Source organism: Drosophila sulfurigaster, chromosome 3, assembly GCF_023558435.1.
Source record: "Drosophila sulfurigaster albostrigata strain 15112-1811.04 chromosome 3, ASM2355843v2, whole genome shotgun sequence".
NCBI classification, from domain to species: domain Eukaryota; kingdom Metazoa; phylum Arthropoda; class Insecta; order Diptera; family Drosophilidae; genus Drosophila; species Drosophila sulfurigaster.
Window position 1 is genome coordinate 5,219,894 of NC_084883.1, and position 17,195 is coordinate 5,237,088.

Genomic DNA, 17,195 nt, shown 5'->3' on the forward strand with positions numbered 1-17,195 from the left:
TTTATAAAGAGTACAAAAAATGCAATCCACAAAGCTTGTTTAAGATAATTCAAATCGGATATTTTTGCATTGACAGTGCAATTAATAAACATGTATTTATCTCATTTTGTAGATAACATTTGTTATTTATTTTAACTATCCGATTTTTACATAGTTTAAATGCAATCCACAACAGTTGCACAGATGTGGCAACGCTGCCAACAGCTGAGCGATGTATTTGTATATTGTTGGGGTAATTGTAAAACTGCAAAAAACGGAAACAATGTAAATTCAATTGAAAAACAATAAATGGCAGCCACAACATGATACCCTGGATGCGCGAGAAGTTCAACGAGAAGCGCGCAAAGTGGCTGGCGCGCAACAAGCAACGCGGCACCGATACGGAAACCGAGACCAATTCCAATCATAGCGCCCGCAACAGCAGCGCTGCTCCAACCACAACAAGCAGCGGCAGCGATGCCGAGAGCAATCTTAGTCTGGGCAGCGGCGTCTCTGGCTCCATGGTGCAAGTGCATACCACCGAAATGGAAACGCAGACAGACGGTGGCGTCGTCGGTGGTGGAAATTGCGTGTTGCGAACTCCATCGCCGGCAAGGAGGCGACGCATTCAGTTGGAGTTGCAGCTGCAGCAGGAATCGATGCGGAAGGCGGAGCAGGCGAATGCGTAAGTTGCCAAGTGTTTAATTGAATGTTGTGAAATAGTTTTTTACGTTTCGAAATTCTCCGTTGGATTAACGCAACATCATCCAAATCAAAACATAATTAACAACTGGAATTAATCAAAACAAACTATGCAAAAACTGCGCAGTTTGTTTCTACGGTAAGTAATGTGGCTCCCTTTTGCTATCCCCCTATTAAAATGCTTTAACTTTGAACTACAGCAAAACCCAAACGAGACTCACGTCAGCATCGTCTACAATTGTGGCGGATCCGGATGCATCGAAGGCGGGTGAGACAATCACCGTTCGCGTCATCTGTCCCAGTTCCCGTGTGCTCATCTTCAAGACGGACATCAACAAGCGACTTAATGACCTCAAGAGCGAAGTCATCCTCGAGCTGAGCGACGATCCCGACTCCATACAGTTATTTGCACCCGATGTCCGGCATTTGAATCCACGCTATCGACTCTATCGTGCTGAATACTTTGGAAGCGAGCTTAACGAATCCCAGACACTCGCCCAGCTGTGTGTACGCAACAATGAGACCTTCATTCTATCGCCACGCCGCAATACGCTGCCCCAAACTGTGACGCGTACTCGCGAGGTTCCCGGACCCAATGATGCGCTACTCGAGAGCGCCACGCGCTTTGTGCAGAATAACACAAACTCTCTGCCCATCATCGATATCAATGAGATCTTCCAGCAGTCGAATGTGAGTGTTGCCATTCACCAGCAAATTGTAGCTAATACATATAATATTTGTACAGATTCAGTATGATGTGCGCAAGGTTCTCATCTCGTTGGCTCAGGCATCGGCAGCAATCATTGGCGCTGGTCCATTTGCGCCACGTCTGATAGCCATGTTGAAGCAGCGTCTGGTCAATAGACGTAATCACCAAGCGGACACTCTGCAGTGCTTGGTGGACATGGGTTTTACGCGTGAGATTGCTGAGCAGGCATTAAGGTCCAACAATGGTGTTTACTCCACCACCTTGGAGTGGCTGATACAGAATCAGCGGGAAGAGGATCCCAATCAGCCGACTGTGATGAATATGCAGCGCAGTCTCTCATCCATATCGCCCTCAACAATTGTGACCAATAATGTAACTATATAAATATAAATTGAATACTCCTTATGCTATAACTATGACGTTCTAGGAAACCGTTGAAAATACCGCCGCTCTGATGCAAATCGTTCGAATTTACAGCCATCGCGATACGCCGCCAAATGAGGAGCTCATCGAGTCACTAACCGAGATGGGCTTCGAGGAGAATGCCGTCATCTCGGCGCTTAAGAAGACAGGAAACAACAAGGCCTCCGCCTGCGATTGGCTTTGCGATAATCGGTCTGGTAGCGTTATAGAGCTGCGCGAAGGTTTAGCATCCGATTCCCCCATACTAAAAGTCATTCTCGAAATGCCGCAAGTCCAACTTACACTCAGCAATCCAAAGACCTTTTTGGGTAAAGTTCTAATTTATAGCTAATTGAATGCGTTAATTACATTTTCTTATTTGTATGTTTTAGCCTTTCTGGCCATACTGGAGAATGAGAATGCTATTCGAGTGTGGCGCGGCGATAATGATACCACCTCGGTCATCACACATATCCTGCAAAAGTACCACGAGGAGAAGCATGTGATGGGCATCAATCAGTTCTATGTGAATCGCTGGTGATCCGACTACGATCGACGCATTATCAAAGTGGCTTTATATTATTGATATTAACCAAATTCTATTTACTATATATAGATAACATGCATTCACATACATACATCAACATCATTTACATATACATCTATGTACGCAAATCAATCGTTACATATACATGTATGTAGCCATATATATATTTGTATATATAAATATATACACTCACTCACACACATATTTAGGTACGTAACGTGCATAGTTAGAATTAAGCCCGCATTGGAGCCTAGAAGAAGATATTTTTGTAGTCTAACAGACACAGAAACAACAAAACAAGAACAAAACCAAAAACTACAATAAACAAATTGAAATAATTTGCACCATGCCAAAGATGCAAAACGCTTCGCTTCGAGCACGGGCTGCAAATCGTGAAACGCTTACCGATCAGTACGAAAAGCATAAACTAGCCTATTAAAATCAATTACATATACATATATATTTATAAATCATCTAGTTCTAGTCAAGATCTTAGCTTTTATATAGCATTATACATCTATCGGAAACTCGCACAATTTGCAAATCTAACAACTAAAATATTAACTCGATACTTTTTTAAACTTCATGAGTGATTGAATCATTTGATCGATGATTACAATAAAGTTGTTGGCCATTTGAAGAATATAGAGTGAAAAAAGGTAAATTGCAACCGAGCGTCAAGTATTATTTTGTAAAACAATTATTGTATTTTATCATTATAATTATTATTTAAGTAATAAGCAAATAAATTAGTTTTTATACAAAAAATAATAAGTCTTGAAAGTTTCAAAGGAAAAATATGTTTAATTATTATAGTTTACATTAATTAATTTAATGTAATTGACTTAAATCTTTCGCTGGATTCGCGATATTTCTTTGTACCTGGCTAGCTAAGATTAAACTGGGATGACAGCTGCCCACCTGGTGACATCTGGTTATTTCTTCCTTAGAACGGATTAAAAAAAGATCAGGTAAAATTATGGTGTCTTAATTTTTTGGGTAATATATATATTTTGCGTAGAAGTAAAAATTCCATCGGTCATAAAATATTTGCAAATTTTTGCAGACACCATCTGTCACACTTTTATGATATTAACAGGTAAAATAAAAATGTAAAAATAAGCACAGAGTTACGCGAGATTAGGAAAAAGAGTTGTTACCCATTTTACCTACTTAAACTAATACTCGTAATGCCCAAGAAATATTTGGGATGTTAGTCGATTGACAGACTCTCTCTCCGCTGGTTGTACATGTTTAGGAACAAATTTAATATATTTTTGTCAGACACTATTTCACAATATATCAATATCTAGTTCTTTATTTAACTTTATCCTATCACAAAGTTTTAACAATAGGTCAAAAAAATTGTCTAAATTTCCAACCTATTAACTAAATATTTATTAAAAAAATAAGAACACGATATCTTTCAAATTAAATGAATGCATTGAAATCGAATATCATACATTATTCTGCTAATGAGCAATAAGTTTTGTGGTTTTTCAAAACAAATGCTTTAAAGAAATGTCCATATAATAATATTGATGATTGCATAAGTTGTATTGTATAATTTGACCATCCCAATTAAATATCGAATTGCCCTCGAGCAACTTGCATAGCAACCCACGCGCATATGATTTCATATATCGCAATATTCGCTTATGGTACTTTTTGGTGAACAAGCAACTATGGATTTTTTAGGAGGAGCTGAATGACAGTACTCTTCCACTGGCCACGCTTAGCTTTAGGTTCTTAGTTTGGAAGAATTCAGTTTTTGTTCTTCCCTTATGCAGCGTTGTTTGTGGAATATTTGATTTCGTCATACTATTGTTTTATCATTTAACATTGCTGAGCCAGTGATAAAAGGGGAAAACATTGCACAGAATTAAGGATCTTTAGTAGAGGACATCCCATCTTTATTTCTAACGAGGACATCATTGATAATAATCCCCAACGGATTTATTATTATAACCAAATGCGGCTAAAAATTATTGTGCAAGTGCGCGTTTCGCAACTTATCGATTTTTTATATCATTAAATTTAAAAGAATAATAACAAGTAAGAAAGCTACAGTCGAGTGCACTCGACTGTGAGATACCCGCTACCTATTTTGAATAAAAGCAATATATTTTGCGGTATTATTCTCAAAATATACTAAATATACTGCAAAAATACTAAAAATATACCAAATGGTATATGTGGTATATCGATATAGTACCGCATTCAAAATATACCATAGACGGCACAATATACCAGATTGTCAGCCAAAGCAACTAAGACGCCTAGTAAGTAGGCGTTTTTGCCCATACAAAAGTATTTCTTTAATAACTTCGACAATTTTTATCAACCAAATTTTCAGGAATCATAACTACTGTAGTTATTATTATATATACCAAAATTTGCAACTCTAGCTTTAGAATTACGCTTGTTATTCGATTTTTTTGATTTGCGGGGGCGGAAGTGGGCGTGGCAAAAATTTGAAACAAACTTGATCTGCGTGCAAACATAACAAATGCTGTCGAAAAAAAAAATTATAGCTCTTTTATATAAAATTATAGATCTAGGTGTTCATACGGACGGACGGACAGACGGACAGACAGACAGACACACAGACGGACAGACGGACATGGCTAGATCGTCTCGGCTGTTGACGCTGATCAAGAATATATATACTTTATAGGGTCGGAGATATCTCCTTCTACCTGTTACATACATTTCCTGTCGGCATAAAGTTATAATACCCTTCTACCCTATGGGTAGCGGGTATAATAAAACATTAAATAAAATATAAAATTGCAAGTGATTGTGAAATTATTTCTGTGTTCGAAGCATACTTCAACGTATAAGTAAATAGTCTGTGTTGATATATTTTCTGTTCTTGTGCGCTGTGCTAATAACAATTTAGTATTAACAGTCTTCACACTTGTTCCCATGACCAGAAAAATAAAAGAAAACAGTTAATTAGTATCGTGACAGAAATGAGTCCCGAACAAATTCCGGCGTTAATAAATGAAACAGTTGACGCTGTGCTCGCTGAACAAGAGCTGCGCTTAAAACTAAAGTTTGCTGTGGAACTCAATGCTGCCAGATCACAAATAGAAGCCAAGTGTTAAGTCTATTTGAGACTAGACATAGTGAAGTCCTTACCGACATTCGAAGGGGAAGAGAGCAAGGATATGCCTTGGAGGCAATCTGTCCTGGACGCATACGAAATTTTTAGACGTTACGAAGGTAATTCTGTGCAACAAAGTAAGCGGACGTCGCACAATACGGTGCCTAACATCGACGCGATCATCGTACTATGAGTACGCAGACAAAACGTCTGTGCAAATAGGGCAGCATCAGAAAAAGTTAAGAGGTTAGGCGGTGCTAAATTGCAAAGTATGCACGAAAGGAAAATACGATAGGTACTAAAGAAAATAAGAACTTGGTGAAACACCCATACCATCTCATACAGTTGAAAGACTCCATATTAACATATTTTCGAACGACGAAAATATTATATATTCCTAACGTGCAGTGAGAAGTTTTAAAAGCCTGTGGTTGTAGCACCGGTGGTATCTAGGGCATTATCAGGCGTAATCAGCACTATACTGCAACCAGTTAACATTACTCAAACACGAAAACAATCTACTGGGACAGAGAGACATTTTCGTCGCAGGTTCATCGGAATAATTCTTACTTTGCTGACAACAACTCGGATTATCGACTTTTTCAACGCAAATTAAGTTCCCATCCTCGATGGAGACATTTTAGTAAAAGAACAATCAACAATAAGACACTCGAGTAGCTTAAGTAAAATCTGTAACATAATTGATATTAAAATTATTTGACATAGACATTGTCCGTTCTTACAATTTACCATTGACCAGAAGCTTAGATTTTCTAGACACAACGTTCAAAAATTGTGGGGGAAATCCCGGACTTAGATAGGATAAAAATGTTAGGTTAAGATTCAAACTATAATAAACACTCAGATACAGTTAATAAAATAAAAAATTTCGATCTCTTAGACGCTCCATATGGCTCAAAATAGGATGCTCATTATAGAAATTCAGAATTTAATACTTACAATCACGCTTGCAAAGTCAGACATTACAAGCCTTATACAAATGATTTGAAGACAATTTTTGCTAATCAGCCCACAGAAGTCCCCATAGTTAAGTTGAGTACCCTAGAATTAAGTAAATATATACCATATGTAAGAAAACAATAATTCTCTCTGTATTCCATGACCACATATTCCTACCAGTTCAAGATAATATAGATAAATATATATATAAATATAAATATAAATGTAGACGAGGGGTCAATGGTAACGTTGGACGAAACGCACCCTATCACATTTAAGTGGTGATCATCAATACGAACTAATTGAACCACAACTCATTTGTGAAGCAAATTCCGAACATCGTATCTTATCCACTTCTCAACATCACTGGGCATGACCAGACTCTGTGCCTTTCCTCACTGCATCTGATGAGCGAGCAAATAATTCATTTAAAAGAAGAAACATTCATTTAAATCATCTTTAGTCGAGGACATTGCATCTTTATTTCTGGCGAGGAGATCATTGACAAAAACATAGATGTAAAATTCCTTATAGAAGGAAAAAGAACGATTAAAATAAAAAATTTAATTTATGTTTTATTTATTTGTATGTAGAGGTGTGTAGTAAAATGTACAGTAACAAAATATTTTCAAAATTGCTAGTGTTAGGGCAGGGTTTGAGTTAGATTTGTCAATTTCTCGCATTTATGTATTTACAATAAGTCAAACGAAATTCATTATTAAGAGAAATCAATACAGAATATTTTTAAGTTAATTACATTAAGATTTTCCATCACGTTTTGTTAAAATAGTGTCTGAACTGGTTTTCGAAAAAATGACTTCTGTCTATGATGCGTTCGAATGCCTCTTATTTATGTGACTATTATGTAAACGCGTAATTATCCAAAATTTATCTTAACGTACCAATTATATTGCTTACTAAAAGTTACAATTTTGAAATATTGTACAAATAATAGAAGTGTGAAAGCTACAGTCGAGTCCATTCGACTGAGATACCCGCTACCCGATACGAAAATTAACCGAATGCTATATTGTAGAAGTGGGCTTGTCAAAAATTTGAAACAAACTTGATCTGTGTGTAAATTAATTGTTTAGCTCTTATAATACTATGGTTGAAGGGTATTATAGCTTTGTGCCGGCAAGAAGGATCTCCGACCCCATAAAGTATATATATTCTTGATCAGCGTCAACAGCCGTGACGATATAGCCATGTCAGTCTGTTCGCCTGACAAAGATCAAATAATAAGTGTAATTTTATAGCTAAAGTCGAATTTCGGTCTTCATCATTCCTGAAAGTTTGGTTGTGGTCAGATAAAAAATGTCAAAGTTATTAAAGAAAACCTTTTGTATTGGGAACACGCCTACTTTCTAAGGGTCTTGAAAGAAAAGAAAAAATCCCGCATTGAATTGCTTTTATTCAAAATGGGTAGCGGGTATCTCACAGCACACTTGACTGTAGCTTTAGGCATCTCCATATATTTCACTACAAAATAAACACAATTATTTACAATTGTTTTTAGCGTAACAAACGCGCACCTGAGATTAATATTGATAACGTTTGTTGTTCCCAGCGGAAAATGTAGGAACCCTCATTACTAATACGCCCTGTTGACGTTGTTTGATCAAATGTGATTTAGCTTTATGTGAGTCATATCTTTATGGCTAGTTTAAATACTTTATACTTTCAATGAGTATTAGAAAGTGTGTCATTATCAATAAAGGGAATCCTCAGTGAACTCAAGCACTCGAGTTCTTCAGATAACACTCTCATTTAACAATATGTATTTTATTAAGGGTTTGATAACAGCATACATTTCGATAACAAGTTTTCACTTTTGCTGTTAAATGTTTCTTTGGTATAACAATAATTTACAATTTTAGTATGAAGGCCTTAGTTCATGTCATTGCATCAAGGAATTGTTTTCGTTATTACAATGGAAAATAAATAAATAAAATTGGCAAATTTTCTATGAAATAAAAGTCTTTATTGGTTCTATTCTGAATCTATTGATTCAAGTTATGTGCTACAGTCTGTACATAAAAGTATAAAACGTTTTGTAGATAATTCAGTGCATCGCAAATATTGAAATAATTTTACTAGCATATTTGATCATAAGTTTCTAGGATATCTTTAGTTCGTTCAACGCTCTTTAATTCGGATTGTGTCAAATATTTTATGCTCATGACTTCATTTAGTCTCACTCCAAAGTTGTGGAGTGCCCTTTGATTGTCCTTTACTTTTTTACGCACATATGTTCCTCTATAATATATGTAATTTGTAAAATATTTTGAAGCATTTGTTTTATTGTTGTGTGTTAGTACAATGAGAATGAAAAATAATATCACAATTGCACTTTTAATGCATTTCAATTAATTTTGCGAGCAACCGCACATTTTTTCATTGCATTATTTTCAGCAGCAGCAGCAGCTGAAATAGAATTAGCAACAACAAGTAAAAATTGTTTATTGTTTAGGTACTCAGAGTGTGGAAATGTAAAATTTGAATTTATGTGAAGCGCATTTATTTAGTGGTCATGCATCCATGAGATACTTCTGTATTTACTAGCGAGTGGCTTTTAATTAATATTTGGCGCGCAAATTGTTAAATTGTTTAGGAAATGAGCAAAGAGCAAATTATTTATGGTCAACCGAAAGTTTTTTCGGTTTTTGGTTTTTTTTTTATGTTTTATTCTATTAAATGCTATTGCGGTTCGTCGTGTTGCAGCAACAGCAGCTGCAACTTTGCCTAATGGTCCCTGGCAATGTCCATGCAAATGTGTTAGAGCGAGTATCTCAAAAAATTGATGACGCATGCTGCGCAGCATTTGAAAAGGGGGCAGAAGCGAAGCGGGGAAAGCACGTTACGCTATAATAAATCATCTGCTGCAAGCAACATCAAACTAACTACGCAATCCCTCCTCCCCTTGAAGTGGCCAAGGCAAATGAGTTTTTGATATTATCAAAAGGCGAAATGCATTGACAACCAGCAGCAGTAGCAGCAGCAGCAAGCTCGTCTTTCCAATTCCTCCCGCCCCATTCCCTTCTGTTTAGGATAACCGACACACGCCCAAGCACTCCCCAGAAGCCTATAAAAAAAACAGAAGCAGCAGCAGGAGCAGCAACATCTTTAGCCAGGGGCAGCGGGCTGCTCGCTGTTGTGGGTTGTGGTTGTGCTTGGAGCTGGAGATGGAGACGGAGAAGGAGAAGGATCTGAAGCGGGAGATGGAGATGGAGTTGGGTGGTGGATTTGGCTTCAAATTGAAGTCGTGTGGCTTTGGCAATTTCCGTTGCATATTTGCAGGCGACGCAAAATTTATGAACATTATTATCGAAAAACCAAAACCGAAACTTAATTCCAAATCCAACAAGTCAAAACCTTTGTAAGTATTGGCTCGACTAACAGCTACTCTAGGCATGAGAGTGAGAGATAAATGCTGCTTGCTATAAATCATTTATATACAAAGTTTAGGAGCATTATTCACCCAATCTTTTTGAACCTTTGGAAATGTTTATTTAGCTATGTTTTTAGGTTACCTATTTATGACATACATTCCTTTTAAATTTTCTTTTTTGAACTAAATAATTGCAGAAAAAGTGAAGAATCTAAATACTAGGAATAATTATATTAAAATTACAGTAAATTATTATTGTGAAATATTGTGTTGAATGAGATTTTGAAATTCGTTCATACCTTGTTGCTGGCCAATAAAATATCTAATTGTAAATGCATAGTATATAAATATATTATTATAATATATAAATACTTCATCTGAAGATAATTGGAGATTTAAGTAAAAAATACAATCTTTCAATTCGGTTTGAAATACACCAAAAATTAAATTTCCATTTCTACAATTTACTATATTATTAATAAGATATATCATCAGCCCATAATTGAAAGTCCTTCAACTGACCTTAGCATGATCATGCCCTTTGCCGCAGCTGCCCATATTTACAGGGTATTAAAACAATACGCATGCGAATTGGTAAAAGCTGTTCCAACATTTTAGCAGAAGCAAAATTCTGCAATTTGTATGAAAATGTTTTGTCATTTTGCCATGAAATGATTTAAAATTCTTGTCGCATGCGAGTTTTGGGAGAGTTTTCTATGTTTATATTTGCGGTAAAAGCGAAATAACTTTATATAATGCGTTTGGCTCTTAAAAATTGCATTAAATATGCATTAAAATGGCCGTCGCAATGTCACATCGTCGCATCATCACATCCATATAATAAAATATTAAAATTGGCACAAAAAAAATGCGAATCCAAAAGACGTGCACATTGTTCGATTTCCTTTGGGTTTGATGTGAGGTTTCACTCCATTCATTCCCCTCCCTTTATTTGGCAAATGAATGCATAATTTTGTGGATGAGTCTCTTAGGGTCCCTTCTCACTGCTGCACTCAACGTTTATTACTGATTTTCTATGCTATTTTGCAATCAATTTAATCAACATTTCGAGGCAATTCTTATGCTCTGCTTGTGGTTTCCCCATTTGTATTCTAATTATTGGTTTTGTCATTAATCAAGCACATTTGTTAACGCCTTCTCCCATGGGAGATTGTACATTATACAAATATTAATCAAGTTATTGCTACGATGTGCAGATAGCTTTAGCTTTTGAATTAACGACAGCTTAATTATGATTTTTTGGGCGAGCTTCAAAACTACAATAAATTGTGCATAAAGAAGGAAATTATAACTATATTTTTAAATTACAATTTACAAATATTATGATTACTTATGAATTTGTATTTCATTTTATTAGCCAAGTATAAGCTTCAAGCCACATATTTTACACCATATACAGTATAGCATATATTTTATTCGAATAATTTCAAATAACTAGAGAAGTTTTATATATATATATTATATTGCTTGCGTGAGCTAAAAATTAAAAATTAACAGTCCATAAAAATATAAAATTTTGTTTTGATTTAAATTATTATATTCCAATTTATCAATATTCTGACTAATTATTTATATTTTGTATTTTTTATGCAAATTCAATCCACATATTTTTTTATCATATATAGAAAATATATTATTAATTGATTTAGGTTTCAACTAACGACAAATGATTTAATATTGCTTTTGTAAAGCGTGCAAGAAAATAAAAATAAACAGTCCATAAAAAGTAAATTATTATTATTGTTTTTAATACAATGTACAATTTAACTCTTTTTATTATATTTATATTTCATATTTATTAGCATTATAAATCACTGATATATTATAAGTATCAGTTGTTCAATCGTAACCATATGGTGTGGTTTACGTTGCCCTAAATATACTTTATAAATTGGCATTTATGTAGATATCTTTAATATGATTCAAAAACTTTTTCCCCTTCCTATTATGATAAAAATAAACCAAAGTCATTTGCCTTGCTTCGTATTGTTGGAATCTCAGACCAATTAACCATTTAAGAACCCAATCGAACCCCTTCATTAGCAAACATTAGGAAAGTAAAACATGTTACCGAAAATCTTTTGGGGGTTCAGCATTAACATTTCATTTATATGCCATAAATACTTGTACGAAACTTTCAACGCGACATGAAAATTAAACCCCAACGAATGGCTGACCCCCCAAGCCACGCCTACTCCGTCCACTATTCGCCCCCCGTTTAATGTTCTTGTCTGCAACAGCAGCAGCAGCAGCTTTAACGCATGAAATCACATACAAAAGATACTAAAAATTTGAGCATGCAAACGGCATGAAGGAGTCTGTGTGGCAAGGATAGAATGTCCTTAACAAGAACATCGCATGCCACACATGCATACAAAGCAGCAGCAGCAACAGCAGCAACAGTAACAACAGTAGCAACAATAATAATAACAACAACAAAAACAATAATAACAACAACAACCCTTAGGCAACAAACCAAACTGTACAGTTTATGACGCAGTAGGCCAACGTCCCGGCCTCATAAATATAAAAATTAGTTGCTGGTCAGTTAGCAAGTGGGTGGCGAGGAAAGAGAAAAGCGGAAAATGGACTGAGACTTCGTTTCCAACTCCAACTCTGAGTCCAACTCAGACTCAGACGCGTCGGTCTCGAAGGCTACGCTCGCCGCCCCACAATTAATTAATTAGTTCAGTTGACAAAAATTGAGGGGGTCGGTCGAGTTGGTCCGAGGTGAGTGGGTGGAGACCGAGGCAAGGGAGAAAGAGGCAGCTGGACAAGCTACTGGACTGCGGTCAGACCCAGCGCATGTTTATAACTGGACACAGGGCTGCCGAGTGTGTGAATGTTACATTGTTTATTTGTTTGTGTATGAGTATGTGTGTGTGTGTGACTATATAGGCAGCACTCTAGTTATGTTACGTTTACACGATGTTCATTCACAAGTTCGTGAATTGCCATTCCTGAAAATTCAACAGATATTTATTGATATTGAATGTGTTTATTTGATTGTTAATATCCGTTGCCGAAATAAAACACACAACATCGATTTAAATTATATATAATGATCTTATATTTTCGTATCGCGCTGCGCATCTAACTACACCAAAAGTACAGACAAAAAGACAGTGAAGGTCAAGTGTGACCATACAACAAATTAAATGATAACTATTACTAAATACGATCACGTTTGATATGGTAATTATGATATATGTATGTACATAATATGGGCTAACTTAAAAGGTATAATTAGGAATTATTATATCACATTTTTAAAAAGACAAAGGCTTAATTTGTATGACTATTTTGTCTTTTGTCATAGAATTGCTACTTTATATAGTAAATTTATTTATTTAAGTCCTATTCACGGTGTTGAAGTTGTTCTCTATATAAAAATCGAAACCTATTTATTATATAAAATATATGTTTAAAATATATAATATTTCGCTTTATGTATTACTAACAATTATTTGAAAAATTCATCGTAGCTTATACGCGAATAAATAAATATCACAAATTATTCATTATTGCTACATATATCTCAATTAGCACACGCATAAACGAGGTCTTGAATACAATGTCTGCTAATATGTGTGCTTTCTCTACGTATGCTCGTGTGTGTGATTTTGTGTGTCATTTTAGTCAAGGGTCATGTGGCATGCGGCCAACTGTTTTCATAAGCGTAGCAAATATTTTCACAAGGCCAATTAGTGGACAACCCCAGCTGACCGCTGACCACACAGCTGCCGAGAGTGTAACCTTGCTAGGGACCACAACTCTAGAGTCTTGGTCTTGGTCTTGGTTTCGGTCTTGGTGTCCGTTGTCCCAGTCCTCCTCTACTCCGTCCGTGTCTGTGTCCGTGTCCAAGTGCTTCTTTCCATCTTCAGCTGGCATACTTATGTATGTATGGAGCATCAGGCTCGAGTCCCTCCTGTTGAGTTCTAAAATTAATAAAAGTGCAAAACTTTCTTCTTGCGACAGTTTTTGGTCTCTTTTTGTGCCGTTTTGTCAACGCGCCGCCTCGTGTGCAACATACTTGCGAACAAAAGTGAAAAAGCCAAAAGCAATAAAGTTTTCAATTGTTTCTCTCGCACTCTATGCAATACGGTTCATCCAATACACTAGGCAAAAAAGTCTACTAGTTTTCTAGGGCGTGATGCGGGGCATCAAATGTGTGATAGAAACTTAAATCCGACCTTTCTATCTCTCTCAGTAGGAGATATAACTTGGACGTCCGATGATTCAAATAATAATTTAATATTTAAATTTTTTTTGTGATAGAAAATAAATCTTTACATTAACAATGATGAAGAAAGGGATCTATTACTTTGCATTATTAATTCAAAACTAATAAAACATAAAGAAAAAAAGATTAATGTGGAATTAGTTGATGAGATCCATTGAACATGCATGTAGTTTTAAAATAATGTTTTTATGTTCTGAGCCATAAATAAATAAATTCAGTTTATTTTTATGTTAGTTATTTAGTGTATTCAAATCAAATTTTGATAAAATTCTACTGAACATTCTTTAGTTATTAATTTTTTGCTCATTTAAAAGTTTATTTTTTTATATTCTTTTTAAATAGTGTGAAAAAGTGTTCAAATTAAATGAGGTCCAAAACTGTATTCAACATTTTTAGGTTAATAATGAGAATTATTTGCAATTTCTTAAATTTAAATTTAAAATTTCTATTTTTCTATTCTTTCTTATTAATCGGAAAGAATATAGAAACTTCGTTGAAATATTAAATAGTTACACATTTTTTTGTAGTTTTTCCTATACTTTCTTCTTGAGTTTTTTTTTGTAGTCGTTGGCTTCAAAGTTTTTAACTGGCGCTGACTTTAAGTGCAATTCAGTGCCGAGGCAATGCGAAAAAATGTTAAAAACTTTTTCTTGACTATGTTTTGTGCTGCAGTTTGCTGTTTGCAGTTGTTGTTGTTGTTGTCGTTGCTGTTTTGTGGCTGCCACATTTCGTTTTGTTTCTTTGCAGTTTAAAAAAGCATTGCCAAATGTGTCACACAAAAGTTGTGTTGTTGTTATTATTGTTGTTGATGCTGGCAAGCGACACAATAGCTGCTTGCAATAGGTTCTGGCAGCTGAGAATAGTGTGGGTGAGAGCTGAAGCTGGTGAGCAGGGCCAGATTACAATTTGGTATGCGGTTGCTTTGTCTTATGCATTGCACATTTTGCACTTGACATGGAACAAAAGGCATCGTCACATGGCCGCTGCCTCCTGGAGAGCCCCCGTCGAACGGCACTTAGCGGGTCAGCTGGGCTTGGAGTGCTCCTCGGTGTTTGGTGCTTCAGCTCGGCGTGGCATGCCACAAAGAGAATGCACTACGAAACTGGGTTGAGTATTTTAATGCTGACATTCAGGCTTTTCAATTTTTGCTGCCACTCTGAGTGCGTTTGCAGTTCTGCAAAAGAAAGCTTATTTTATTGCACCTTGCTATTGCCATTAACTAATGGATTGTTTACAAAAAACACCTCACAACAAATGGCTTCAACTTGCACCATCATTAAATGCTATAAATATTTCAGTTAATTTGCGACTAAGTGAAATTAAGCATATTCTTAGCCCAGATTACTGGCCTGCTGCCCCTGCTGTAAGCTCTTCAAAAGCGACAAGTTAAACGTCTTTGGGAGACAAGCCGACACTAACAAGCTGCAGTTGGTCAACTGCTGGGACATTGATAGCCTTAACGCTGTCTTATTAAAATCGTCTACCAAGACGGATTAATTTTTAATGAGCCTGCTGGACAAACATTAATGAATCGGCCAGGGCAAACAAACCACCCACAAGCAACAGCAACAGCAACAACAACAGTGGGCAGGAGGTGAAAATCTTCCACGTGCGTGGCAAATAAATCATCATTGCCAAAACCAAACTGAAATGCTCGTACAATTGCAATTTTCCTGGGTGTGTGGGGGGAGGAACAATGCTCAAATCCTGACAAATGAGCGAAATGAGTCCGACTCACATAAGATATAATACACGTTAATGTCCCATTCCAGTTACACAGCATCCCACAAATGCATTAAGTCCTCAGATACACACACATATAACACTATATATACGATCCTTGCATTGGCCTCAAATTTGCTGCTTCATTTATAAGGATTACGTTGGCCCCAAACGAAACAGTAAAAACTCATAGCGAAATTACTTGCAGGAAATGCAACAAGCTCAACTCCGCAGTAACAACTACGATATGATAGCCACCCTCTAAGCATCTTATTAGTAGGGGTAGAAATACTGAGTCCTGAGCCCTGAATCCTGCTGACTTCATGCCTCAATTTTCCCATTGACTTTCTTTGCGTAGAGTACACGAATTATGCATTAGTTTCAACTTGTAGCCCATGATTAGATGTTTTCCTCCTTCGATTATTCGAGGGGCTGAAGCTGACCCAAATGTCCTGTAGCAGGACTCTTAGGAAATATGCGTGTAATAATAATAAAATAGTTGCGGCAAAAGTGAAGTGAGTGATAAAAGTTTCAATATACATAAATGCAATTTTAATCTGCAAAGGAAAATAATTCAGAATTCTTCATTATTTTTATTATTTCTTATTATATTTTTTTTGTATATTTTAATAAAACGTAATAAAGAATAAAATAAGTGTAGGTATGAACGTTCAAATTTTGTGTATTCCTTATTATATTTCTTCTTTTTTGATAAAACTTGAACAAAGAATAAAATAAGTATAAATTCAAACTTTGTTCCGGCACTAAATATATGTAACAGCCATAAGGAGGCTACGGACGGACACGGCTGTTGACGCTGATCAAGTATATATGTATGTATATACTTTATAGGGTCGGAGATGCTCCCTTATGCCTGTTACATACATTTCTTGCCTGCACAAAGTTATAATACCCAAATGGGTTGCGTGTATAAATATTAATACAAATGAATTATTCATTTATTTATTAAAAATATCCAATACTTATCTATATTTAGAAAACCAACAGAAACATTAAAATACGTATTAATTTATTTTCGGACAAATCACAAGAATAGCTCCCAACAATTTGTGAATAATTACTTGAAAATCCTTAATAATTTGTAGCGCACATTTTTAGCAATTTTTGAGACTAAAAGCTTCAACTCTGACATAAATATCAATCATAATAGATTATAATTTGCCGCATCATAGGCCACTGATAGATCTACTCTTCTGATTCCAAACTCAGTCTATATTGTTGCCCATAACTTAGGCAACTGTCAAACAAATCGTGTACTCACCGCTCTCCATATTTTTTGGTTTTTGGCTCTCGGTTTGCAGACACTTCGAGTACAACCCCCAAAAATAAAACAACGCAACAGAACATATAAATAAAGCGAAAGAGATGGACTGGGAGGCAAAAAATGAG

General features: G+C 35.7%; 1 protein-coding gene across 1 annotated transcript; it reads left to right on the plus strand.

The window, feature by feature from the left end:
• The first annotated feature begins 682 nt into the window (after positions 1–682).
• LOC133840738 (ubiquitin-associated domain-containing protein 1) lies at positions 683–2,767 on the plus strand. The gene is made up of 5 exons (XM_062272766.1): positions 683–820; positions 882–1,371; positions 1,427–1,762; positions 1,818–2,121; positions 2,185–2,767. Exons 1-5 carry the CDS (start codon positions 792–794, stop codon positions 2,331–2,333), a joined length of 1,308 nt encoding a protein of 435 aa, XP_062128750.1. The 5' UTR covers positions 683–791; the 3' UTR covers positions 2,334–2,767.
• Positions 2,768–17,195: the final 14,428 nt, after the last annotated feature.

Bases quoted from the DNA above. Each gene is read 5' to 3' on its own strand.
- LOC133840738 (XM_062272766.1), top strand. From the start codon at position 792: ATGCAAAAACTGCGCAGTTTGTTTCTACG. The intron at 1,372-1,426 runs GTGAGTGTTGCC...ATATTTGTACAG, and splicing joins AGATCTTCCAGCAGTCGAAT to ATTCAGTATGATGTGCGCAA. The intron at 2,122-2,184 runs GTAAAGTTCTAA...TGTATGTTTTAG, and splicing joins CAATCCAAAGACCTTTTTGG to CCTTTCTGGCCATACTGGAG.